The 24,728-nt window shown below is 52.5% G+C and overlaps 9 protein-coding genes across 9 annotated transcripts; 5 read left to right on the top strand and 4 right to left on the bottom strand.

Moving 5' to 3' along the window:
- The first annotated feature begins 9 nt into the window (after nt 1-9).
- IAQ61_000162 (uncharacterized protein) lies at nt 10-1,816 on the top strand. Its single transcript, XM_003835272.2, has 3 exons — nt 10-849; nt 900-970; nt 1,096-1,816. The coding sequence occupies exons 1-2, from the start codon at nt 131-133 to the stop codon at nt 922-924; spliced, it is 744 nt and encodes a 247-aa protein (XP_003835320.2). The 5' UTR covers nt 10-130; the 3' UTR covers nt 925-970; nt 1,096-1,816.
- Nucleotides 1,817-2,582: 766 nt separating this feature from the next.
- Nucleotides 2,583-7,722, bottom strand: IAQ61_000161 (uncharacterized protein). The gene is made up of 3 exons (XM_003835270.2): nt 7,405-7,722; nt 6,309-7,140; nt 2,583-6,255 (listed from the first exon to the last, which is right to left on the bottom strand). The coding sequence occupies exons 2-3, from the start codon at nt 6,912-6,914 to the stop codon at nt 3,115-3,117; spliced, it is 3,747 nt and encodes a 1,248-aa protein (XP_003835318.1). The 5' UTR covers nt 6,915-7,140; nt 7,405-7,722; the 3' UTR covers nt 2,583-3,114.
- Nucleotides 7,723-11,033: 3,311 nt separating this feature from the next.
- Nucleotides 11,034-11,852, top strand: IAQ61_000160 (uncharacterized protein; the record flags this gene model as incomplete). Its single annotated transcript, XM_066094554.1, has 4 exons — nt 11,034-11,290; nt 11,373-11,468; nt 11,555-11,670; nt 11,722-11,852. 4 exons carry the CDS (start codon nt 11,034-11,036, stop codon nt 11,850-11,852), a joined length of 600 nt encoding a protein of 199 aa, XP_065955407.1.
- An 824-nt stretch (nt 11,853-12,676) lies between these two features.
- IAQ61_000159 (uncharacterized protein) lies at nt 12,677-13,099 on the bottom strand (the record flags this gene model as incomplete). Its single annotated transcript, XM_066094553.1, has 1 exon — nt 12,677-13,099. The coding sequence occupies one exon, from the start codon at nt 13,097-13,099 to the stop codon at nt 12,677-12,679; it is 423 nt and encodes a 140-aa protein (XP_065955406.1).
- A 918-nt stretch (nt 13,100-14,017) lies between these two features.
- IAQ61_000158 (uncharacterized protein) lies at nt 14,018-14,359 on the bottom strand (the record flags this gene model as incomplete). Its single annotated transcript, XM_066094552.1, has 1 exon — nt 14,018-14,359. The coding sequence occupies one exon, from the start codon at nt 14,357-14,359 to the stop codon at nt 14,018-14,020; it is 342 nt and encodes a 113-aa protein (XP_065955405.1).
- Nucleotides 14,360-16,229: 1,870 nt separating this feature from the next.
- On the bottom strand, nt 16,230-18,256 carry PSF2 (DNA replication protein psf2). The gene is made up of 3 exons (XM_003835267.2): nt 18,103-18,256; nt 17,506-18,005; nt 16,230-17,450 (listed from the first exon to the last, which is right to left on the bottom strand). The coding sequence occupies exons 1-3, from the start codon at nt 18,214-18,216 to the stop codon at nt 17,339-17,341; spliced, it is 726 nt and encodes a 241-aa protein (XP_003835315.1). The 5' UTR covers nt 18,217-18,256; the 3' UTR covers nt 16,230-17,338.
- Nucleotides 18,257-18,415: 159 nt separating this feature from the next.
- IAQ61_000156 (uncharacterized protein) lies at nt 18,416-20,288 on the top strand (the record flags this gene model as incomplete). Its single annotated transcript, XM_003835266.1, has 5 exons — nt 18,416-18,526; nt 18,579-18,664; nt 18,716-19,281; nt 19,338-19,475; nt 19,522-20,288. The coding sequence occupies 5 exons, from the start codon at nt 18,416-18,418 to the stop codon at nt 20,286-20,288; spliced, it is 1,668 nt and encodes a 555-aa protein (XP_003835314.1).
- An 861-nt stretch (nt 20,289-21,149) lies between these two features.
- On the top strand, nt 21,150-23,083 carry IAQ61_000155 (uncharacterized protein). Its single transcript, XM_003835265.2, has 2 exons — nt 21,150-21,340; nt 21,417-23,083. The coding sequence occupies exons 1-2, from the start codon at nt 21,176-21,178 to the stop codon at nt 22,713-22,715; spliced, it is 1,464 nt and encodes a 487-aa protein (XP_003835313.2). The 5' UTR covers nt 21,150-21,175; the 3' UTR covers nt 22,716-23,083.
- Nucleotides 23,084-23,591: 508 nt separating this feature from the next.
- IAQ61_000154 (uncharacterized protein) lies at nt 23,592-24,547 on the top strand (the record flags this gene model as incomplete). The annotated part of the gene is made up of 2 exons (XM_003835264.2): nt 23,592-23,892; nt 23,961-24,547. The coding sequence occupies 2 exons, from the start codon at nt 23,592-23,594 to the stop codon at nt 24,545-24,547; spliced, it is 888 nt and encodes a 295-aa protein (XP_003835312.2).
- Nucleotides 24,548-24,728: the final 181 nt, after the last annotated feature.

The following is a 24,728-nucleotide window of genomic DNA, read 5'->3' as shown; positions in this document are numbered from 1 at the left end:
TTGTGGTGGCACAGAGCAGTAATAATGAGTTGGTCTCATAGTATACGCTTGTAGTTCATTGATCTTTGGACCCCTGCCCCACCAGTTCGCGCTAAGTGAGAGCGCACAAAACATTGAACAAGGGTCAGAGATGCCTGCACACTATATATACCACCCAACTCTTTCTTTTCCCTTTCCAAATATACAAATGTCCGATAGCGAAGAGAGCAGCCTATTCGGGGTCAGTCAGGATCTAGTTCCGCCTGCGCCAATCAAAGCTGCTGGTGTGTCCGAGGTAGACTTTGACGGCCTCTTATCACCACCACTCAAACTGCACGAGGACCTTCGCAATGGATGTGGCGGTATGCTATGGCCAGCCGGCATGGTACTCGGCAAATACATGCTCAGAAAGGACGGCAGTGAACTCGCAGATAAAGTCATTTTGGAACTCGGTGCCGGTGGTGGACTCGTAGGCCTTGCAGTCGCACTTGGCCACAAACTCCAGCGCGTGCTTCACATTACCGATCAAGAACCCATGTTCGATCTCATGAAGCGCAATATCAAACTCAACACACTCGACTCACGGGTTCTAGCAACGATATACGACTGGGGAGCCCCGACGCCATCGCACTTACCCCTTCATCCAGATGTCATCTTGGCTGCGGATTGCGTCTACTTTGAGCCAGCATTTCCACTGTTGCAGCAGACGTTGCAGGATTTGATTGGCGAGGATACAGTGTGTTATTTTTGCTTCAAGAGGAGGAGAAGGGCAGATTTGACGTTTATGAAGACGGCGCGGAAAATGTTTCATGTGGAAGAGGTGGCTGACGATCCGGATAAGTGTACTTGGGAGAGAGAGAAGCTTTTTTTGTAAGTTTGCTTGTGCTTTGTGGCGGGGGTATGTTGGCTGATCTTTGCAGGTATAAAATTACGAAGAAGCGCTGAAGCGTCAGATTCGGGGATCGTATCGAACTTGTCAAAATGGCATTTGGTAAACTTTCCCCTCCCGAGCCGTAGTAATACACGCATCTGCAGCGATCGCTTCATCCACACGTATTCCATTCCAGGCCATCAATATCACCTGCCTACACCCGTGGTGCTGACTGTTCCCACCAGAGTTAACTGGGATACATCCCACGAGGGACTGGAACAGTCTTGTAGCTAGCTCAGCAGACATTGGATCTTCTCCTCCATTCCCCATCCAACACGTAGTCCTAACCGTCAAAACCTGGGACAAACTCTGCATTCTCATCCCCTACTCAAGACACAAGCCACAACGTCCCACCAAGCCTGCTATCGCACCACCTACCCATCCCCTCCCCACAGCAAGGCGTCTGACGAGTATGCAGGTATGTAATATATATGCATACCAAATGTCGTGCACCCGCCCCTTTCCCCCGACAGGAAAACGGGACGTTTCCCCGAGGCCAAGGAAATGCGAAAGAAAACTGCACAACCTTGGAACCTCGCTGCAGACTTTCTTAGCCAGAAGGGATACAGGATTTGCGGGGCAGGACGGGTTCGAATGAGGAAGGCGAGGAGATGGTGTCATGCAGTGTTGAGATAGTTTGGATTTTTTTTTGTAAAAAAAGAAAAGAAAAGAAAGGATCGGTGAAAGGACTCAGGAGTATAGCGCCGCCATCCAGGCCACAATGTCCAACTTCTTGTCCGAATTTTGTCTTGCGCGGTGCGGTTTTGCAGGAGTGGGTGGGGTCTGGCTAAATTGTTGCATGTGTAATGCATTCGTGTGCCTAAACTGTGTCCAGCGTCTTTGTCCACACAAGCCCATGTGATGCTCCCAACAATCTTCCCCTGCATCGCATCGCACGGCAGGCTTATGAAGAACTATCCCCCCCCCCCACCCTATCCAAAACAAGCTCTCTCCCCATTCCCAAAACGCCATAATCTTCACAGCAAGCGCATCCACAGAATCTCCCTCAACACTTGATCCCCTCAAGCCCCCTCAAGCCCCCTCAAGCCCCTTCAACCCCTCCACCAACTTCCCAAACTCCTTCACCCTCCCCTCCCCTCCTTCTTTCGCCCCCTCTCCCATACCCCCCCTCTCCATCCCCAACTCCCTCCCCGCCTCCTCCAACTCCCTCCCCGCCTCCTCCAACCCCCCCCAATCCCTCACCCCCCCAAACCCCGCCTCCACCAGCGTCCGCAGCGCAAGCGCACTACGACGCCCAGACCGACAGTACAAGAAGATGTGATCGTGTTTTTGGACGTGGATGCCGCGTGCGGCGTAGACGATGGCCTCGAGACGGCCAATGTCTTGGTATTCGATGTTGAGCGTGGGCGCGAGGGGGGAGGTGAGGTGGCCGGTTGCGAATTCGGCGGGGGTACGTACGTCGATGATGTGGGTTTGTGGGGGTGGGGGGGTCATTTTTTTGGTGGTTGTGTGTTGTGTGGTGATGGTGTGGGGAAGAGGGAGGGGAGTTTGGTGGGTTGTGGTGGAAGCCTAGTGGGGTCGAGGGTCAGGGACAGGGACAGTACTCTAGTCAAGATGATTTTGTACGTAAACTGTACAATAGAGCTGCGAATATTCACAATTAATTCCTCACAATACTTGTTCAATACGTTCATGTGGTTGGAAACGGGTTTGGTTGCTTAATGGATTCTTTATTCATCAGTTCGAAATCCTTCCATCTCTCGCCATGCATATGTGCATGTTACTACGACTGTACAAGAACAGAACACCTTTCCTGTTCCCATGGCCATCTCTGTGACGCTTTTGACTGGTTCCCACCGCAATGCACCGAGGCCACAATGGCAACTATTTTGCTCTAACATGAACGCCAACATGCTCGAGCCCGAGGCTGGCATGGAAAAGTTCTCGACAAGTACAAAATGAAGAACAAATGCTGGACCGGGTTTGCGGTCACCACCCTGATAAAACGCCTGGATATAGAAAATCGCTACAGTGGTATAAAGCAAACAAAGAGAAAATTGACCATTGGTATCATAAGTGTCCAAGACGTGACGAAAAGGAACAGATGCAGTAAAAACACAAACATTAATATATGTCCATGGCCGAATGCCTTCGGTGATATGTGAAATTGTTAGGCTGCCGCAAGGCCCCTGATATGCAGAGGGCGCGGCCCAAAACGATCGGCGCATTCAAGCAAGACCTTGTTACGATCCCTTGACGTTGTTCGTCGTAAAGTTGAAGCTCAGGAAATCAAACTTGTCTTTGGAGTTGTTGCGACTGTCTGCACTGCTAAAGGTACTTTGTGCGCTGTTGTCGATGGATGGTGAACCTCGAGTCGGGTGTTGGGGTTCTCTGGGTTCCAAAAGTAATGATCGACGATAATAACTCGTGACATTGGCCTGATCGCTGCATCGGACTCTCTGAATTTGGGATTCCATCCAGTCCTGCATCTCGGGGATAGCAGCCAGACGGTATGGCACCTGGAAGGACTGTAACTGGCCAATGATCTTGGCAGTCTTCATGTGCTTGTCAAAGTTGATGACCGATACAGCCTCGCGACCCGAGTCTCCTGGAAGCTGACGTGTGGTGCCATTGCCTACATCGATAAACGTCAAATCCGTGAGGTAGATGCCCACAAACGGAATGCATGGAGCGACGTGGTTTTGCAGCCGCTGGCGGAGGACGGCATAGTTTCGTCCAACGTCCGTAATGGCCTTGAGCTCTTCCAGACGGGCCTTGGTCTTTGCAGACACCAGTTCCCACGTCCTTTTCAAGCGCATTACCATGGAGGAGTTGAGTGAACAGATAATGGCCATCAGTGAATCATAATTATGGAGCTCTAGGCATTTTCCTGCAACTTTGATCCACTGTTTGATAATCACTGCTCGCTTCTTTGCGTCCTCGAGCTGAAGAATCGTGTCCGCGACGAGATTGGCCAGGTCAGTTGATAGGGTGGACATGGCCTTGACGTTGTGTGCCTTGGAATCACACTTCTTCGTCCATTCGAGGGCAAGAAGCTCTTCTGGTTGGATGGCGCAAAACAGTCGCGATTCTATAATGGTGAATTGTCGCGCTAGTTCAAGAGGATCAAAGTCTAGAATGCTGCATTGCGCCTTGCCCTCTTTACTGGCCCGTAGAGCGTTGAGCTGGCTCTTTGTAATTGTCGGCGATGGGACGTTGTTGTCTGCAGAAGTGAAGACTGAATGCGAGGCCCCTGATTTACCAATCGAGCAAACCAGACGGGGAACAAGGGCGCCGGCGCGAACTTCGGTAACCTTGGAAGTGAGCTCCGCAAGGCGTTTGCCAGCGGCTGGCATAGCTGTCCGCAACCTCCCAGTGGCGAACGAGAGAATGAGCCCCAATGCGACAGCGTCGCTCTCGCCTGACCAGTGACTCTCGAGCCACCCTTTGAAGACATTGTAGACCCGAAGCCGAACAGGGACGCCCACAGCTGGACTGTCACCGATGTAATCAAACCTGTCGATCAGAGTCTGTGTAAGTTCAAGGGGAGTAGTGAAGAGGCGGAAGGTAAGATAGAAGGCGGTAACAAAGACGACATCTGGGGTAGACTCATGCGTGGTGAGCTGCTCGACCAGAGCGGGCAAGGAGCCTCCAGAAATCTGACCATCTTTGTTGTATATGAGCTCATGCACATAGGTTGTCTCAAGCAGGTGTTCTTCGCCGGCTGCAATGTCCTCGCTCGCCATCGATTGCAGCTCAGAGGAGCTGCCAAAGCTGCTCATCAAGGTCTGCGAGCTTTGCTTCTTGGAAGGCGAGTGCTCTGGGGTAGTAGCTCTCGTCGAGGTATGCGAGATGACACTGCCAGTGCCCTCCCGCATGCTGAAATGGTAATTACTGCTCGAGTCGGTCACCGAAACGTTGACACTGTCGGTTTTGGTAGAGCTAGCGAAGCTCTCGTGGGTCGTGCTCATGGGGCTGTCCAGCATCTCAGACGCAGTCGGCGGAGGAAGCACCGGAGCGGTCACGGCATGGAGCGTCGGCATCGATGACTTTGAGGATCTGAAGGATGCAGCTGTCGGGCTTTCTACAATGACAGCGGAAGGCGTTGGCTGCATGCTGATTGTGGTCTCCTCCACGGGCGAAGACTGCTGCGGTACGTCCGGCAGAGGCTTCGAGTCTGATAGGGTGAGGGGTGGCGGGCAGTCATGCTCCTCTGTCGGCGGTGGAGGAAGGGGCTTGTTCGTCTCCATAAACGTCTCCGCAGGCCTTGGTGACGCAGGCCGCTCATCTGCCTGCTGACTTGCTGGGTTGAGTTGCTGGTAAACCTCATCTGCGAAGCCCAAGCCGACCTGTTCGAATTCAAAATCTCCAATCCTCTCAATCACAACTCGTGCCTTGGCAACACAATCACCGGCTGCGCGGACGCAGCTGGTGGCGGCGGTTACGAGTTGTTTCCCGGATTCGGGTTCCACCACATCCCCACCCACTTCAGCATCGACCACATCAAACATATCCTTGGTGGCTTGTACCAGCTCCGTGAGCCGTTCGAACATGGCGTCTCGCGCTTGTGCCAGGGGCTGGGATCTGCGTGAGTCTCGCTCCCATACTTCTTCCACAACCGTTAGCAGTGAGCGGCAGGTAACGACTGACTGCCGGGTAATGGTGGCCAGCTCTTCTGAAGAACGAGATTGCAAGTGCAACCCGATAAACGACCCGATGTTGCCCAAGAATGAATCTTGTGCAGCGCTCAGCCGTTCCGAAGCCAGAATCCCCTTTTGTAGACTTTGTGACCTGCTCGTATATGACAGTCGGTGCGTCACTGAGATTCGTTTTTGGGGATGCGAAAAGATGGTGGGTGACTGTAGTGAGCAGTCCGTCTCCGAGGGCAGTGAGAATGCCACGGAAAGGCGATTTAGATTTCGATTTGGTTGATGGGTAGCGGTGTACCAGTCCTCTTGCCCAGGCAGGGGTCCCTGTGTGACTGGGGATCCAGCGTCATTCGTCGACAGTCCGTCATCCCCCTGTTGACGTGTTGTTGTCGTTGTTGGCGGTTCCACGGCAGCCTCGGCGGAGTCAGCTGGTGGCGTCATTGGTCGAGTCGTGTCGGTAACGCCTAGCTCAAACAAGGACAAGGATACGGCGTCTGTAGCCCAAATATCCAGGAAGCGGACTGCTCTTGTGACAAGCTTAAATGACTTTAGTACGAGATCATCCATGTGCTCAAACACGGGCATAGGTGCTTCGTTCGATTGAAGCGTTTCTTGCAGGTTCTTGGCCGTCTTCACTAGAGTCGAGAGGTCTCCCAGCAGACCTTTGCGCATTCTCCGCAGCCCGACGTGTTCGACAATCAGACGCGACTCTCGCGATAGGCACTCTGTTCTTTCCTGGGAATCGTCAGCCGTCGTCGGATGGAAGCGCCGGCGAATCCATGACTTACCAGGAAAACCCGGATACCAGCAATCATACCCCTGACATAATCCTGCCTCGTAAAAGCGGCCAGATCTCCATTCTCGCCATCGCGAACGAGATCCCACAAATGGGTCAAGGCTGTCAAGAGGTTGTGAATCGTCGGGTGATCATAAGGCTCGCAGTAGTTTGTGGGAAGCCATCCACGGGCACCAGAGGCCAACAAGGTTCCATCTGCCCATCCATTGGGATGCACAGAATGAACCAAGATGACATCACCCTGCTTAATTGCAACGGTGATGGAGGACTCGTCGGTCGAGGAAGACACCGTCGAAGTCGGGCTGTAGTGGTAGAAGGCACGCAGGTAGTTGTGGAACACGGGTTGTGCGGGTTGCTGATGCCGAAGGGCTGCTTCGCTGGATGTCGTAGGCGTCAATGGTGGAGAGATTTGTGTTTGTGAGTGCGACCGGCTCGACCGGTTGCCTCTCGACGAAGACTGACGGGTGTGGCCGAAGACTGCGGTTCGTGACTTGTTGGGCGATTTCTGTATGTTCAAGGGCGCCACCTGTGCACTTGAGCGCCTTTCCGTGACTTCCTGATCCAGCGCACGGTCTTGCGTATGCGTATGGGAAGACATGATGGGAGTACTCCAGCCCGGACAGGCGGGGGGGAGCGCGCGCTATCTGGGGTCTGCCGAGGTTCCAGCTAGCATCTAGTTCCAGCAGGTGGTTTAGGAATTGGGGGAATTGGGTCTTGTCGAGTTGGAATCGATGTCGCCTAGTAGGAAGGGGTGGAGGTAGAGGAGGCTATGGACTTTGACATTGGCCTTGACGAGGGGAGGGCGGCAGAGTGGCGATGTTAGTCTGGTGTTGGTGTTATTATTGTGTTCAAGCTAAGAGAGAGAGGAATGACGAGGCTGGCACCAGGGACCCCCCGCGTGGAATGCGAAAGGGCAGGTTAGACGCGACCCACGGAGCGTGGCCTATCCGTTTGCGACAACATGACTTTTAGCACCAGGTCACACGGACGGTCAAGTGTTGTTGCTGATGAGTCGGCCATGAATTGGCAGCGGGCCGTGTCGCAATGCACAGTGAATGAGGGATGGATAGTGGAGTGAATGTAATTACCTCTTTGGGGACCAGTCCAACGACTGAGACTGACGGCCTGCAGCAGGTTGTGCAACAGCGTGCCACAGCGTGCAACAGCGTGCTCCAGGTACGGTAGTGGCTGTGTGAAAAGACTGGGACAGGCGATGTTTCTGTTACGCAAAGATGGCACACGAACGAGAGTGGTCGATGCGGGAAGTGGAGAGCTCAGACGCGGTCTGTCTCTGGTCCAAGGCAAACCAGTCGATGGCGTGTGGAGTGTATAAAGTATGGTATGTGTGTATATAGGTAAGAATGGATGGAAGAGAAGAGGTGGGGGAGGGGAAGAGGGGAGAAGGGGGAAAGAGGGAGGGGGGTTTGCAGTGAAGAGGTGGTGACTGCTCGTCCTTTCTACTACAGAGCGATGTGCAAAGAGAGAGAGAGAGAGTGTGTGTGTGTGTGTGTGTGAGTGTGTGAGTGGCACTGTGGTAGTAGAGGCAGTGGCAGAAACAGAGGGTGGGCAAAAAAGGGAAGGAGGTGGGCAACAGGCAGGCAGGCAGGCAAGGGCTGGTCGTGCCTGCTGCAGGGAGCGGACGTGGGGTGTGCCTTCCCAACGGTCGAGTGGACGGTGGATGGACTGGGGACTGTGTGGTTCGAATCGCAAGGTACTAGGAAGGAGGTAGGTGCGGCGCAAGCGAGGGGAAGGAAGGAGCGACTAGGTAGGTAGGGTAGGGTAGGGTAGGGTAAGAGAGCAGAGCAGAGGCACAGCAAAGCACAGCGGCGCTGGCTTTTGGGACCAAACAACAATAGCAAGCAGAGAGCGAGCCAGATGGCCAAAGTATGTGCTGGTATCGCAGAAGAGGAGTATGGAGTGTTGTACGGTATAGTAGTTAGTTGTAGCAAGTATCTGAGAATCGAGCGAAAGAGTGTCGGGGGGGGGGGTGTGCCAAAATGAGAAGAGAGCTACGGCGCCAGTGGTCGTTGTTCCATTATCGACGGAGCATTCTCTCGGTCCTGCCTGGGCTGTTCTGCTTGAAGGGCTCACACAGACCAGGGCCAGAGCAACAGACCATGGAGGGAAGGCGTTCTGTCAAGACTCAAGAAGCGGCAGGGATGTTGGGCCAGGGGGGAGCGTTGTTGTGTGGGTCTGGGTCTGCGGCCCTGTTACCAACCTGGAACCATGAACCATGCGTTGAGTTGACTAGGCTAGGTATTATACTGGGTAGGGGTAGAGGGGGGGCAGGAGGCACGATTCCATAGTAGCCGTCGTAAAGCTGATTCGTACAAAGTACAGGTATTCAGTTCTTGTAGGCACCCTTTGTAGGAGTAGGGCATGCTGGCTGGGGGGGGGGGGCAGTAGAGTATCGAACAGGGGACGACACCTATTCGGGCCGTGCGCCAAAGGGAATCCAACTTGCCTTCTTCCTGGCCCAACAACAACAAAGCACACAACACCTGCCGGTATGTACTACGGTACCTCCCCAGGCCATGACGTTGAGAGGTAGAGGTTGGGCAATCGAGCCGTAGAGAGGGGGGTGTGGCAGAGTAACCCACGGCAACAACATGTCTCATGTCTCGCAACCTTTGCCACCACCCAGTCGCCATCTTGACCGTTTGGCATGGGGCGAAGGTGTGCTGTGTATGTGCTGTGTTTACCCCTCATCGCAGCGTCAGCAAACTCGCCATTGGCAGTGCGGGCTTACCAGTACTGAGGCCTAGTAGAGTATTGCTGCTAGGTACAAGGTGAGTAGAGTACGGTGCCCGGTAGAATATCTACTGTGTTACCCTGCTTACTGACTTGGCCACCTACCATTGGCATCACATCACGCCAGTCTGCACAACCGCACAGAGACAGGCTGCATGGGGGAACCACCCGGGCGCGAGCGAGGACCGGCAGCAGTGAGCACGCTGCAGCGCGAGCGAGGCTGGCTTTGCCCCACCACACCAGATATTGTGTACACACCATGGTACATAGTACTCGTACCGTACTAAGCAGCTCTTCACTTTTGCCCAGGGTTGTGAGCAGCTCCCAAGGCCGAGCCTGTCAGAAAGCCCGCTTGCTCGCTCGCTCGCTCTCCCAGACGCGAGCCAGACGCTAAACCAGACCGAGTCCTCTTGCCGACGGCACACAATCCCCGCTTTGCGACCGCCAATCCCTTCCCATCAACACGCTAGGTTGTACGGAGTACACACACACACACACACACACACACACACATCACTACTACCCTAGAGTATGTATTCTCGCCCGTCCCATGGCAGTGCGTGCGCATTGTCCAATCGCCAACCCAGCTTTTTCTCCGGTACCTGTGATTCCTTTTTCTTTTCTTCTGTTCTGCCCGCACGTGGCTGCGGAGCTGTAAGCCTCCTTCCCCAGGAAGCTGCATGTACCACCATTAGCCCACTGTACTCTATACTGTGGTACCACACTATAGACGGGCACGTTGCATGGCTACACATCTTCTTCGCCAAGTCCGTCGTGTACAGAGGCATTCATCACATCACACAGCCAGAATGGCTACTCTAAGACGCCATCTTCTTCTTTGGTTCACAGGCTCGGCATCTGCATGGACCCCATAGCACACTACCTGGTGATAGTACCTACTCGACTCCCCAAGCTGCCTCTACCATAGGCCATACGCTACCATTACGACGGCCGCTTCACTGTGCTGGTAGATAGGGCGACCGCGCTAGCAATCGTGGCATGGCCTACCACCTGCCTGATAGTATCTGCTCTTCCAATACGAGCACCATTGGCAATAAACCATGTCCTTGGATCGTGAACAGCCATTGCGGAATCACGGGCGACAAGTGAAAAGCAAGCATGAACATACCAACAGCCCCGTGCTAATGACGGTGTAGGAGTCGCCTAAAGTCTACTGTACCATAATCGCTGATGGTTCCCACCATGTCCACTTTGGTGAGGATGCAGAATGGCAAAACGACGATCAGTCGGTACATGTGTACAGCGGAATGGATGGATCATCCCTGTCCACAAAAGCCCAAGACGTGTGTGGCCAACTGCACTAATCTCAACAAATGAGAGAGATCTGCACAAGGAATCCCGTACCCATTTGCGATCAACAGCATCGCACAATCAATCACCAAACATGTCCCATCTTCGACTCCAGCCATGGACCTAGCAGCCCGCTGCCATCATCTGCTATTCGTCCCTGGACCAGGGCTCTCAGCTCTCTTCTCTAGCACGCTGTTCCTGGCTCAGATCTGTCATCCGGCCGTAGAATAATAGAACCATGGTTCCAAAAGGCGAGATTCAACCCTCTCATTCTACTTCTCACTGTCCACCTGCTCCTTTCTTTTTTGCTTCAAATCGAGCAAAACAACCGGTCTGCTTGATGAAGCTGCCGAGGCAAGGGTTACTACTACAGGACCAACCGATCCCCCTTTGCGTCATAGCGATTACGTCGACATGTATCCCTACGCCCTAGCTTTTCTTTTGGCAGAGCACATTACGCGTATCATCGATGACGGGTGACACTATACACTCGCATCACTGCATGCAGATTGAAGGCCCCCCCTTGATTCCGAATTTCCCTTGATGAAAGACCTCGTGCGAATGGATCTCCCGGGTTTTTCTTTTTGCTTTTCATGTGCGGAGCGCTAGTGGCCCGTACCTGCGGACGCACGTCCGCCTGCCGCCAAACGCTACCATGGCTGGCTTGGCCAAACCATGTTCAAACCCCCGTATCGTTCGAAGCACATTGCACTTTCTTTTCCCACCTCCTTCCACCTGTCAATCGTCTTGGAACGCTCGCCAGCACAAACCTTCTTACAGCCGTGACGCCCCTGCACCGGTTTCCGAACCTTTGAACCGTACACCAAGATATTGGCAAACTTACCGCCGGCGGGGAGAGTGCATAGCTCCCGCTTCCCGTGTCTTCTGTGCCGGATTATCTCAGGAATACAGGTTGGCTAGTATCCCTTCACGTTGGTCTTGCAGTAGCTACGGTATACCTACAGCAAAGTATCGAAGCTGATTGACAAGTTAGCTTCGACGCATGTCTGCAAGTGCAAAGCGGACTTCATAGTATCTGGATACACATCTCTTTCCCCGCGCTTCCGTCCATCATCATGATCTCTCACGCGTACACCACGATTATAAATCTCTCACCGAGGCTCACCCCACATTTGTCCAATCTGAATTGACCCGACCGTGCGGTGCACAAACAAGGCTGGTCGTATCGCGGCCACAACTCCGATGCACGACGGCCCCGAGTGCCGAGCTTCATGTCTTCGAGACGCGTTTTGCACGTCTTCCACGAGATGGTCACGATTGGCGAGCATCAGGTGAGATTAAAAGCATGCGGAGATGCGGCGTATACAGACAGTACAATGCAGGCTCCGCTTCGAAGCAAGGGAAGACGCCATCCCCTCCCATTGCCTTCGGAGGGCTTACGAATTCCCAACACGAGCAATATCGGACTCTCTGGTCCAGACTTCCAACGATGCCCAACTCGTTTGTATTGTAAATCCATTTTTAGAAGAGTGGAACTGGATCACGGCCCAAAGAATCCCGCCCAACCGATCCGCGAAAATTTGCAAGTCCTGTCTTGCGGGATGTCGTTGATTCTTCGTATTGTACAAGGCAGCGGTAAAAAAGCTCTTCTGCCCATGACCTTGGTGTGCGCAGCATGTGAATTTGGCCGATCGTGGGCATGATTCGTCAAAATTGGCAACACAAATTAGCGAGCCGGAACGCCTTCCGCGCAAGCCCCCCCCCCGCCCCTCCTGGTTCGTACTATGCATCCATGCATCCATGCACGCCCCTTGCATAAGCTTCGTGCATCCTTCCCCCAACCCTCTGGACACTCCTGGACACTCTCGTTTTGTTTCCGTCAGCATGCCATGCGTCTGTCCGCCAGCATCCGCGCGCCTGGTCGAAGCATTGTCCCATTGAGGATCCCGATACGATTGTCTGTACAAGTCACACCGTCTGCTCCTCGATTGATCATGCAGATAGCCGTTCGCTTCTCTCGAGCCATGTCCGCCCTCCGCGGGAACGATGACGGCTAGGCTGACGCTTGTTGTACAATGGTGTGTACGACTTGTAGGTGCTGTAGGTACAATCGTTCAAGTGGAAGCTCGGAGCGGGCAAACGAGTCCCCGAGCCCCGGATGCCCCAATGTCCAAATACAGTGAACATGTCCTCGATACGATGGGCCCCTGGGCCAGGCCTGACTGGCTGCTCGGCTCAGAGCTGCAACACGTAATTCCAGCGAAAATGGACGCAGATTTTCGACAAGGTTTTTCGTATCTTTCAGCTGCGTTTGCGCCGCACTGCTCAATCGCTTGCTCATGACTTCACTTGCAGTACAACTGGACGTAGAAACCGCCGTGCCGCGTAGGTACCGCAGTAGTTGTCAACATGGCTGGCTTCAGGCACAGCTCCACCGTCGTTTGATGTACGACTATGGCGCGGTACATCGGTATTCCCTCCGAGCTTGTCACCGTGTTGTGGTGATGTCGAGAGAGAAAGTGGAAAAGTACGGATCTGTGGCATCAAAGCGCAAACCAGGATCTTGGCTTCAACGCTCCAGAGGGGGCACAGTTGGACGTTATTCACAACCAGCATCATGCCTGTCGAGGAACCAAACGGCATGACAGCATATGCAAGCACTTGGAATCTGGGCTTGACAACACACAGGACCCTTTCATCACTACCAATCGTCTTAGCCCAACTACCACGTACATGCCTTTTCCCTTTCGTGACTGTCATTCTCACTGCGAACAGGCAACAAACAGTTACGGGACAGACATGGCTAACCCCTTGTGTGGTTGCGACCATTTCCTACAGAGGGGACCAGCTCGGTGTGAACAGATCAAGGGATGCCCTCTCGCTTCCCATCCAATCCCTGCCGTCATCTTGCCAACCCCACGTTTCACAACAGGTCCCAGTGCGGCGGCACTCTGCCTGCCGCCGAGCCGTCATTCGAGGAAAAATGGACAGTGTTTTAATCTCCAACAAATTTGGTCTTTGCAGTCAAGCTGGTATCAGATGAGTTGCAAATGGCGTCTCATTTCCTTCCTTTTCCGCACAGAAGCAGTGGCAATGCGCTGGATAGGGAAGTTTGACGGCCGGCTGTGGAAGTATGCTATCGACACCCTAGCTTGCTATTGCAGATTGTCAACTGAAGACGAGGCAGGGCACTCCAGTTTGGGAGCCGATTTGCAATGGGGAGAATAGGTGTGTGGTGTTGTGGATACGTGCACAGGGTGCCTAGGGCAATCATGCAACCGACGACAGAATAGGGCCGAGGAGGGAAAAGCGATCGACGAACAACTGGGCTCGTTTGGTCCTCTCTGCATGAGCTTTTCAGCAACGTGACTGACCCGCATGTTGATCCATTACTCTGCTGTACTTGCGCTGACTTGTTTATAGGCGCTCTTGTTCGTGGTCGAGTAGAACTCCTTCATGCGATTCTTACTTGTCGAGTTACATGCCTTTTGAATCAACCATGTTTCTCCTACCCTGTTCTTTTTGATCAATATTATCCTCTACCGGTATATGCGAACCAACACACGTGGTCAAACACTCTTCTCACCGCGGTTGCTAACACTCGGGAGCTACTCGGACACCACCTCGGCCACTGAACCATGTTCATTCTCCAGACCAGATTGACATGAGCAATTGAAATCACAAAGGCCTTGCCGCAACCTCGATATGGTGCTGGATTTGCGTCGTCCTGTCGTGTTGCCCTGATAGCAGCCCCACGCATCGCATCGCGATTATATTGTAGTGAAAGGTCAAATGCTCCCAGTGTTTCAATGCAATTGCTCCACTGGGGTCACTAGTGTGCTCATACTCGAGTAAGGAGACAAAACCAGGATCCCTCCGACCCAGTTGTGTCGATAGTCGCAGTACTATACTACAGATATCAGCGTTGGTTGTCAGCAGCGACATTCCAAATTCCTTTGAGACCGATAAGCTCGCCAAGTTGGCATCTTTTGACGAATTAGCGAGGATTGACGGGTACATCTTTGAGCAATTGCTCCTGTGGCAGTTATAAGCGGCAGATGTACAGGGCATTCTCTCGGGTGCACGTCAGCCTTCCCACGCCTGTAGTTCCCGCACTACATACATCGAGAAGAGGGCGGTGCGATAGGCGTACCAAGAAACGGACGACGGCTGATAGAGATCAGCTATTGGTACTGGGATCGATACTATTGTACTCATCATGATACAGATCACCAGCAACCACGGCGACCAAGCCTGTCTGCCGTGGTACTCGTTATCATATAACCATGGATACTATGGCCCAATAGGCAAATCTCACGTCCCCAAGGCCGAAAATCAAACGCCCCGAAACCTCCCCATTGGCTTCCTCGGGCTACGCATTTTCTGCCCCGAGCAATGCTGATTCGTCTGAGCCGCGTGGCGAATTAGTACCGAGATTATTGAGACCCAGACGCGTCACATTGTCGATCAGGATGCCGGGGGAGTGAGTAATGATAGAAATGTACTACTATGTGTATCAGCATGGGGGGAGGGGAGGGGTTAGTGGGGAAGGCGCGATACTCGGTGCTTAATGGAATACATATATGTACCGATACCTACTCAACTATGTCTAGTACACGCTGCATATTGTACTATCTATGTACCGGTACATTAGCACACTTCGAAAGTAACCCAGTGAAAAGAAAGGGGGGAAAACCCCGGCAGATTCCAAACTCCAAGGCTTCCGCGTCTATCGGATCAAGATGACCAACCGTGAGTACCAGTGATGACCAGTAATTACCGCACGCGGGGTAAACAAAAGCATACCCTCCTCAACCCCCAAACCGAAAAGCAACCTACGGGTACCCCTCCCCAAGACTCCAATGCAAAAACTATGTCTAAAACCCTAAAAAAAAATCCCAATCCATTCTTCTAGAAGCACATGAAACACGACCCCCCCCCCTCTCCCTCAGAAAAAAATTACATCCCCGTCTCAGACTCCAACAGCATTGCAACAAAGTGTCACGCGCCACACATGTTACATGCAATTATACAAATAACCCGCCCTATCATAAACCTACCAGCATCTAGCCCGTCCTTGCAAGTAAGCAGGCAAGAGTAAGACACGCAGGGACAGTAAAAACTTTGGGCCTGTTGCATGGTTCATGGGGTGGGCAAAGAGAGAGAGAGAGAGAGAGAGAGGAAGGGATGGATGTATGGATGTATGGATGTATGGATGTGTGGGATAGACCAGCCAACCATGCATTTACATTAAATACAGAGTATCAACGCGCACACATGGCTGCGCAAAGATTGCGAGTGCGTGTGATGATGTGGAGTAGGTATGGTATGCGATTCCAGCCTGATCGTGGGTGATAGCATAGACGCGCGCGGGCGCGGGCGCGGAGGAGAAAAGATCGGGCTGGAATGGGAAAGGGATGGGTTGGGTGTCTACTCCGAGAAAGACCTCTGATGGCGCGTGGGTCTACCGTTTAAACGACTCACGCACGCACGGCTCGACAAACGCGTGCTTGACACGGGAGAAATGTCAGGGCAGCAGTAGGGCATTTACAGACACAGATACAGAAACAGACACGGTAGACTGGCGGCTGGGGAGCGCGATTCACGGGTACATTGTGTACATGGATCGCGCGAGTCGGCCGGTTGGCGGATGTGAGTCGAGAGAGAGCTAGAGAGAGAGAGAGAGAGAGAGAGAGAGCGTAAAATGTACAATATGCCATGTGCCAAACTAGTAGAATGACGGGCAGAAAGACAGGCGATCATCCATGTTGCTTGTTTTGTTTAACCGGAAAAGCTCAAACTCTCTTTTGCATAGTACAGCCCGTCCCATGAAATGTACTGGCATACCACACACGGTAACCAGCACGCTCGAGAGTCCCCAATGGCCCCACCCCGCCCTTCTTCTTCTTCTTCTTCACCACGCGCAGGCCCATTCGGCTACCGGTGAACTATGTCTTCGTGCGCCGCCGGTTTCCCCTCTGTCGCGATTCCTGCCCCGGCTTCAATGGCGCGATGCTACACGCCTATTGTATGTACACGTGTGTGCGCAAACTTTGACCGATTGAGGAGAATGAACGACGTTGCTGACTGACAACTTTTGCCGAGTTACCCATGTCCCCCTGGCAGCGATGGAGGCGATCTTAAGGATCATCGCGGCCATGGGACGGACAACTGCTCTCTGTATGGTAGGTATGCACCGTAACCGTCGTACCTGTCTTGCCCCCGAGACTATTGCATTTCCGCGCACCACTATGGACGAGTCGGAGTGAGGCTGCCAGACAGGGTCATTCATCCACTTACCGGTACACATGTGCAGTGCACATCGGGAATAGTAAACTGTATATATTGTACAGGTGGAGCTTTCATCGCGGCGTTGCATGAGCCGCTGTCGTACAGCGTCGTTGCGGCCCGATGCAAGGCACTCTGACATCCCGAAAATCAGGGATCTACCTTGTCGGCAAAACGGAACCACGACATTACCCATGACTTGACGCAGGTCCACTTTTCGCATTGCGGGATGCAGCATAGGGTCCTCGATAGGGTCCGTTGATGAACACGCTTATGGACCGATTATTGCGGATCCAAAGGTCTGGAGCCGTGCAACTACGGTACGCTATTGGTAGTCATCTTCGCAGTGGTCATGTCCGGGATGCGGGTGTGAGGATGTTGGAGAGAATTGGATCGCCACAGTTCGTTGGGCATGGGGGATGAAACTCGATTCGGCCAGAGGGTCAGGCGTGCCACTTTTGACGGGTGATGCTTACCACGCTACTTGCAGTTGCGTCGTGCCATGGTGATCGCCCCGGCATTCGATGCATCGTGACAAATGCTGTGTCACACTCTTGTCAGACTCGCGATGCGCTTGCCACGAGAAAGGTGCGCTCGGCGCTTAGAGCAGGAAGATGTTGTAGTGTGGACCACACCGACTGCTAGTTCTGACCACCACGCGGCCGACGTCTGCTACGGAAGAAGTGCAATTCGAGACGTGTTGCCGAAATCTCATTGCATATCCATTTCATAGTCGTTATCGTCCATGGTGCCAGAGTAGCCATTCTCTTCATCGTCATGGTCGCGGTCCTTGCGTTGCTGTTCGCGAGAAGCCGATATTTTCCTATGAGATGAATGTCAGCCCAGTGTCTTCTATCAGGATTTAGAGAGTTGCTCACCTCAGGCCATCAATTACGCCGGTGACAAAAGCTCTGCCTTCGCCTACTTCCATGCCTCCTACGCCATTCATCTTGACTCCACCTCCAGCATCTAGTACCTCGACACCGCTTCTAAGCTTTGCCATTCTAACTTCCCTCAACCCTCGTAGCAGCTTGCGCACGTTGTCTGACTCGTCCACGTCATCCGACGCCGCTTCGAGCAGCATCTCGCCCAGCTCAAGCCAGTGATAGGGAAGGGCATCCGGCGCTGCGTCTGCTACAGAGTTTGGCAGGAAGGGTGGTGATAGGGGCAGTGTGTTATTCGAAGGCTGTGGTGGGAGTCGTGGAGGGGGAGAGAAGGTCTCGCCATGTTCAATTTCGTGATCGAGAATGGCAGTCAGTGAATGTGTGTTTAGCCATGGTGGTGGTAGGATGTTGGCTCGACGTTGGCGCTTCAATAAGAGGGCCAACCAGAGCGGAACGTCTGTTCTATGCGGTGGATTGAGAGGTTTGAGAGGGCCCTGCTCTACCGTCAGCTCTCCATCCTCAACTTCATACGGGCAGCAGTAGCATATATGATGGGCGCGTGGTGGGGTGGCCGGAGGGTCAGACACATACTCCCAGAAGCTCCAGTCTCTCCAGTCTCTGACGTGGTATGACTGTGACAAGCTCCATCTCACATAGAAAGGCAATCTCCGGGGGCGTCAAGCCCGGTGGAAGAGGCAATGCCATGATGCAACGCGTAACTGCGGGATCGCCAGTGGTTGTCGACGTCTTGCACAGTGAAGACGCGCCACGGAAGTAGCCGCATTGAGTTTAGACCCTAGTTTTGTCAGGGACCTTTTCGATGCGCCCATCCACGCAACCATTGGCCATCCACCATCGACTCCATCCATCGCTTTGTTCGCGTTAGGCAGTACAGAGAGCTCAGATGTCCGTTCTAGTTCGGACAGTTCCTGGTCTCCTAGCTTTGAGTACCATCGTTGGTCTTGCGGCCTTTTGGTTCGCTATTGTATCTAGAGAAGTACCTGAGCCGTATCTGGTAAGCGACTTGTCAATGACTCTAATCAACAGTCCTTCTAAACGGCTATTAGGACGAATTTTTCCATATACCTCAAGCGCAAAGATACTGCAGCGGCGATTACTCATGGGATCCGAAGATTACTACACCCCCAGGATTGTAGGATCACGTATATTGTTTGCATCAAGCATTGTCAGCTCACACTTGCAGATATCTGGTGAGCCGAATCTTGAAGCCGCTATTGGGGTGCGACATTTCATCTCTGCGAGTCTTGAACACACTATCTCTTTGTGCCATCGTGCCCCTGAATTATAGCATATCTCGATTGCTTCGAGCTCGAGATCAACAGACAGGTACTCGATCCGGAAGCCAGGTCACCGAAACCGATCCGACAATACTGCTTGACACACACACTGCTTTCAATATTGCCCTGTTTCCGCCATTGTTCTTCTTTTCCGCACTGTATTATACCGATATCCTATCTACCGTGCTTGTGCTTTGTACGTATGGTCACAGTCTCAGACATGGCTCCATCACCCGCACAATCCCTGCAAAACTTGTCACCGCCATCTTTGGTTTCGTGGCCCTCTGGTTTCGACAAACGAATATCTTCTGGGTCGCCATCTTTCCAGCCGGTCTCGATGTAGTCAATGCCTTGAAAAGTGGACAGAAATCGAATGTAAATACTGCGCCACGAGACATGACGACAGTGTTTCGCAGCAGTTGGAGTGAAGGCTCCGTCTATGACTGTCCTTTACAAGAAGCAGGACCGCAAGGTACACCAAATCAGTCAAAGTCGCCGAGAGAAGAATGATTGTTAACACTTGATCAGATTGTGTCTTGTTTGGACTATCACTAGTCACGGCGACCATCAGGAAACCGGTTCTTATATTGCGAGTCGTCCTACCGTACATCGCTCTCCTTTCCTTATTTGCTGGCTTCGTTCTCTGGAACGGAAGCGTTGTCCTTGGTAAGCAAGAGTGTCCAATTTGATTCCATGGGGCTGATGTATCCAGGCGACAAATCTGCGCACACTGCCACGATACACGTCCCACAAATGCTCTACGTGTGGCCATATATTGTATTCTTCTCCCTACCACTAATGGTTGGGCCCCTCATTCGACCCCTTGTTCGATTTCTACCGGCAAAACTCCAGTCAATATGTAACGACAGTCTGAACGCCCGGAAAGTTTCAATGCTGCCGACTCTCCTGGTGACCACGATGGCCTTGTTGAGCGCTTTTGTTGCCGTACACTTCAATACGATTATTCACCCATACACTTTGGCTGACAACAGACATTACGTATTCTACGTATTTCGAATTATTCGCCGTCATGCGGCGATGAAATATCTCGCTGTTCCCGTGTACTACATATGTGCATGGTTGGTCCTCCAAGCTCTCACTTTTCCTGCAGTTAGTGGGGAAGAGGACACAAAATCCAACCGTGATCACAGACCAACCAACGACAAGGCTGAACCGCGTCAGCCCCAGGTTAGCTTCCTCACTATTTGGTTGGTCACCACCACACTTTCTGTTGTAACAGCGCCTCTAGTTGAGCCTCGCTACTTCATAATCCCTTGGATCATATGGCGCCTACATGTTCCGTACACTCCAGCTTCACTTTCACGGAATTCCTCGACCGGAAAGACGGTATACGACAAGCGGCTCATTTTGGAGACAGGGTGGCTGTTGGCTATCAATCTAGCTGTTTCGTACACTTTCTTATATCGAACATTTAGCTGGCCTAGCGAGCCTGGAAACAAGCAGCGGTTCATCTGGTAGAATCGGGTTTCATTCTACTCGAGTTCTTTGGCTTCATGGCTCAGCTGGTACCCAATGAATAGAAGTTGAGCTCACACCCGTCGTAGGACGAAGGATAAGTAGGATTGCTGAGATAATGAGGCAGCGTGCAACAGCAACCCGATCCATTCTAGCCTTCACAACGTCAATTTCCGAGCCGAAGGTTGCCTCACCTTCATAACCAATACGATCAGAGCGAAAATAATTGCCTTACAATCCGATACTTTGGACATGCTAGATCACACAATGTGCCCCCTATCCAGGGCATTTCATTCGCTATCTTACTCCAAGTGGAAAAGCTCGCCCGTCAATTCTAGCACTTCAAGATTTGCAGTGCACACGGTGAGAGGTTTGATACATGGAGGTAGAAATCTCATCTCTATGTTGACATATTTATTACGAAGATGTTTGACTCTGTCCAGGAAATACAACGATGATGGTTCAAACTCAATAATCTTTGCTACGTGTGTCAACTGAGTGTCTCAAAATGCCTCATAGACATGCTGGATGGCGAGGGCGTGGCGAGGGCGTGACCATATGCCTCACCAATCGTTTTGCCTTTGATAAAGAGAGGGTTCTCTATCTTGCCCTCATCAATCTTCCTATTCATTCATACCAAGGACATTACTTTCAAAGATATTCTCGTTACCAGCCATTCCCTAGAGAGCTCACGACTATCGAACCCGGGTTTTCTTTTCTCGTGTTTCATGATGCTAGGCCAGGATGGGTCACTTCCTAGTGATCATTTCGCTGGCATGCACCACTTCCCAAGTCGCTACCAATCACGCTCCGCCCCGTATATCCCGCTAACTAACTCGACTCCGCAAGGCCATGGACACACAGGTTCATCACAGGATACGACCAGTGTTATGGACGTCTCCCTGCACCACCCTTACCACACAGATATCAGCTATAACTTTCCGGTCAAGCCCACAGCGCCAGCAGGAAGAACGTGTGCAAGCTATGGGGCTTTGCATGATTTGGACACATTGGTGAGCGTGCTATTCCCCCATAGCTCGATCAACCGCCGTTCGGTGAGAAACGTCGACACAAGCATTGCTGCCCAACGTAGTCTGCAACCACGCTTCTGAGGCTAATCCATTGGACCAGCAAAGTGCAGGCGGTCATAGCAGCACGTCCTTTGACACTTGGCTGCCTCATCCGAGTCAAAACCTCTGCCATATCATCCCACAAAACCCATCGTCTCCTCCTTTTTACGGAGATCTATATAATCCTCAGCTAAACACAACCAGATCAAAAGAACATGTCCTATTCGGTTTTGGCAGTCAGATCAGAATGCAGTCTCCCCAATCTAGAACCGACCAGAGAGCAGCAGCCCTGTCGACAAGCGGCTCAATGCTCGGCACAGCCCCCATGACGAAGAAACGCTCGACGCCAATGCACATGACGGACAAAGAGAAACCAAGCCTGCCAATGAATGAACACACGAAACACTTACAACCCTCGATATCTGGACGAAAGAGGCGTCTTCGCAACCGTTCAGAGACCGCTTCTACACGAACTGGGGGATCTTTTGGAGATGCAGACATTGACGACCCTATCGTGAAGACGTCGTCTGATAATGACAGTTTGACAACGAGGCAGAAAAACTTAATAAAGAGTTGGCATGAAAATTTTGCACAGCCCAATACAAGTTCCAAAGAGCTGGGTGAAACTGCTGAAGCACTGGCATACCTTACTCGGGCACATCCAACTCTGGTCAACGAGTTCATTTCAAGATTGAACATGGGAACTGCGTCTAAAGAGGAGTTTGTCGACACTCCACATCCAGATGTGATCCGCTCGCCGACCCGGTATAAACGCCTCCGCTCAGAAGCTTCGTGCAACATCGCAATGGCCAATGCCCATCTCCCCGCTCCAACACTCGCCCTTGTACAAAATTACATCGCAACCTGCCGCCGCCAACGCTCTCGGACTGATGGCCGACGCACGGTAAACAAGGGCCCCTTCCGCTGCACCTTTGGCTGCGGTTACCACACAGCCCGCGTCTTTGATTGGCGACGCCACGAGGAAACACACGAGCCGCAGGAACTTTGGCTTTGCAGTCTGTGTTACAAGTTCAACACGGATAGCCCGTTCATGGTGAGCCGCAAGGACAAATTTCTACGGCACGCAAGGGAGATTCATAGCGAGGTGGAGGCGGAGAAGTTACTGGATGAGAGTAAAGTCAAGTTCACGCCCAGAGGCGGCCTGAAGTGTGGGGTTTGTGGGGAAGAATGTGGGAATTGGGAGGACAGGTGCAGACACATCTTGACACATTTTGAGAAGGAGCAAGAAGGGAAGAGGGGGAAAAGAGGAAGTGACGGGGGTAGGGAGGTGAGGAAGGGTAATATCCGTGAGCCCAGGAGTATTTCGGGTCTCACTTACAAGGAGAGTGAAGCGGATTGATGTGTTCAGGGGTCCAGGCTACAGTCTATTGAGAGAAATCATCGTGTTCTATAGGAAAGCATTTTATTGGCGTTTACAGACCATCCTGCACAATGCTATCGAATTTATTACGTACCTTTGCAGAGAGTCATGATATCTTCCATCCTAACAACACTTCCAGACAAGAAGACAAGAGAGCAGTCATCGTCTTGCAATTCTTCGTTCAGGAAAGCGTATAAGGAAAGTGAAAATTCTCGAATGGAGGATTTAGACGTTACTATTGAACCTTCCAGATGGTATGAAGACAGATTATGCTCCAACTTTATTGACATGTCTGAGGTCACCTAGTCAAGGGTACAGATGGGTTTGACATGCTCTGGCAAGAGACTGAACATATTCTGAGTAGCCACACTTGAATGAACACCCAGGATGGATTTAGTTTCATTTACGATGCATCTGATGTTGTTAGTCGCCATCAACATCTCCAAGCCAAGACGGGTTGCATGAGCCAATTCGATCCAAAGAATGATGGTGTTGGAAGTAGTCCAAGGGTCGACACACCCAAGGCACAGAAGACCAAGTAAAGTATGATACCCACACTATAAAATCGAGCCTGCAGTAACCGTCATCAGCGAGTCAACTAGCAAACTCAATTGCCGACAACTTCCACAGAGGGTAGGGATGACGACGCCCACAACTCACGTTGCGCCTCGGCACGCTACCGGTGCGGTAGGAACCGGTAAATCCAGGGTCCAACCCAGACCTCCAGACTTCCGGAATCTCCTCCACAAAACGTCACCCCCGCGTGTGCTTGTCCTCCCGTTCGTCCGCAACCGTGAAGAAGCCGCGTGGGCTTGGCAAACAAAGGGGAAAAAGAGAATTCTTGTGTGCAATTGCATGCGCTTGAGCAGAGTAGACCGAGAACTCTCCATCTGCGCCTCTCTTTTGTCCTACTCAATCTCTTCAATCCCTCTCTCTCTCTCTCTCTCTCTCTCTCTCTCTTCCAAGTTCCCACGAAGAACCACCATATCTTTCTCAATTGAAACCCAACTTCCCCTCCCGAAACGAAACCAGGTGGACACAATGGACAAGTTAAAAGAGGCCGAAAACATTGCGGCGCAACGGCTGCGCAAAACGTTCAAATACCCATCTGAATCCGACGACGAGAACGCCGTGGAAAACGGCATGGATGAACAAGGTACTTACTTCCTCCCCCACCCCTTCCCCTGGCTAACAAAAACCCCCCTCCTCGCCTCTTGAATATAGATCGCAACACCCTCATCCAAACCCTCTCGACACAAGACACCTCCGCAACCCACACCTACACGCTACTCCTGCTCCTCCTCCCCCTCGCCCCCATCCCCTTCTACCTCCCCCGCCTCCTGACGCCTCACACCCTCCTCCCATCCCTCGTGCACATCGCCAGCCTCCTCGCCTCCGCATACACGCTGTACTACCTCCCGCTCGCACCCACAGCCATGCAGCCCATTGACGGCGCCCCCGTCCCCGCCGCCCCGACATCGCGCATCCCACCCTGGGAGCGCACCGGCGAAACGCCTGGCCGTCGCCCGGTGCCGTGGCTGAGCGCGTCGACGGCGGATTTCCTCGCGCAGTGGCTGGTGGTCGGGAATCGGGCGCTGTGTGGCGTGTTGGCCCTGTATGACGTTTTTCTGGGCACCGCGTGGGCGGACAGGCTGGCTGTTGGGGGTGGGTTTTTGCCCGGGCTGGTTTGTATGCTGATTTTGTGGGCGAGGACCGAGTTGAGGATTATTGATGTGGAGCAGCTGAGGGCTTGGGAGAGGGGGTTGAATGAGGGCGAAGGGAAGGGGAGAGCGGAGGGGAGGAGACGGTAGGGGTGGAATGGCATGGGAGCGAATCTTATGACTTGGAGTACTTGTTAGCAAGGCCATATATGCGTGTATATGTATCGGATGATTGATCCTAGTTAGGTATGTAATCTATGAGTCTATGTACAAGGAGGGGGCGTCTTCGTAAATCATATCATCCATCGTAAAGCCAAAAGTGATGCAAGTG

The sequence above is a fragment of the Plenodomus lingam genome, assembly GCF_022343315.1.
Source record: "Plenodomus lingam strain CAN1 chromosome Unknown contig_1, whole genome shotgun sequence".
NCBI lineage: Eukaryota > Fungi > Ascomycota > Dothideomycetes > Pleosporales > Leptosphaeriaceae > Plenodomus > Plenodomus lingam.
This window is presented reverse-complemented; position numbering and strand designations above follow the sequence as displayed.

Bases quoted from the DNA above. Each gene is read 5' to 3' on its own strand.
- IAQ61_000162 (XM_003835272.2), top strand. From the start codon at position 131: ATGCCTGCACACTATATATACCACCCAACTCTTTCTTTTCCCTTTCCA. The intron at 850-899 runs GTAAGTTTGCTT...TGATCTTTGCAG, and splicing joins GAGAGAGAGAAGCTTTTTTT to GTATAAAATTACGAAGAAGC.
- IAQ61_000161 (XM_003835270.2), bottom strand. From the start codon at position 6,914: ATGTCTTCCCATACGCATACGCAAGACCGTGCGCTGGATCAGGAAGTC. The intron at 6,256-6,308 runs GTAAGTCATGGA...GACGATTCCCAG, and splicing joins CTGGTATCCGGGTTTTCCTG to GAAAGAACAGAGTGCCTATC.
- PSF2 (XM_003835267.2), bottom strand. From the start codon at position 18,216: ATGGCATTGCCTCTTCCACCGGGCTTGACGCCCCCGGAGATTGCCTTT. The intron at 18,006-18,102 runs GTATGTGTCTGA...ACGGTAGAGCAG, and splicing joins AGAGACTGGAGCTTCTGGGA to GGCCCTCTCAAACCTCTCAA. The intron at 17,451-17,505 runs GTGAGCAACTCT...TTCATCTCATAG, and splicing joins GGCGTAATTGATGGCCTGAG to GAAAATATCGGCTTCTCGCG.
- IAQ61_000155 (XM_003835265.2), top strand. From the start codon at position 21,176: ATGGACGTCTCCCTGCACCACCCTTACCACACAGATATCAGCTATAAC. The intron at 21,341-21,416 runs GTGAGAAACGTC...CCATTGGACCAG, and splicing joins GCTCGATCAACCGCCGTTCG to CAAAGTGCAGGCGGTCATAG.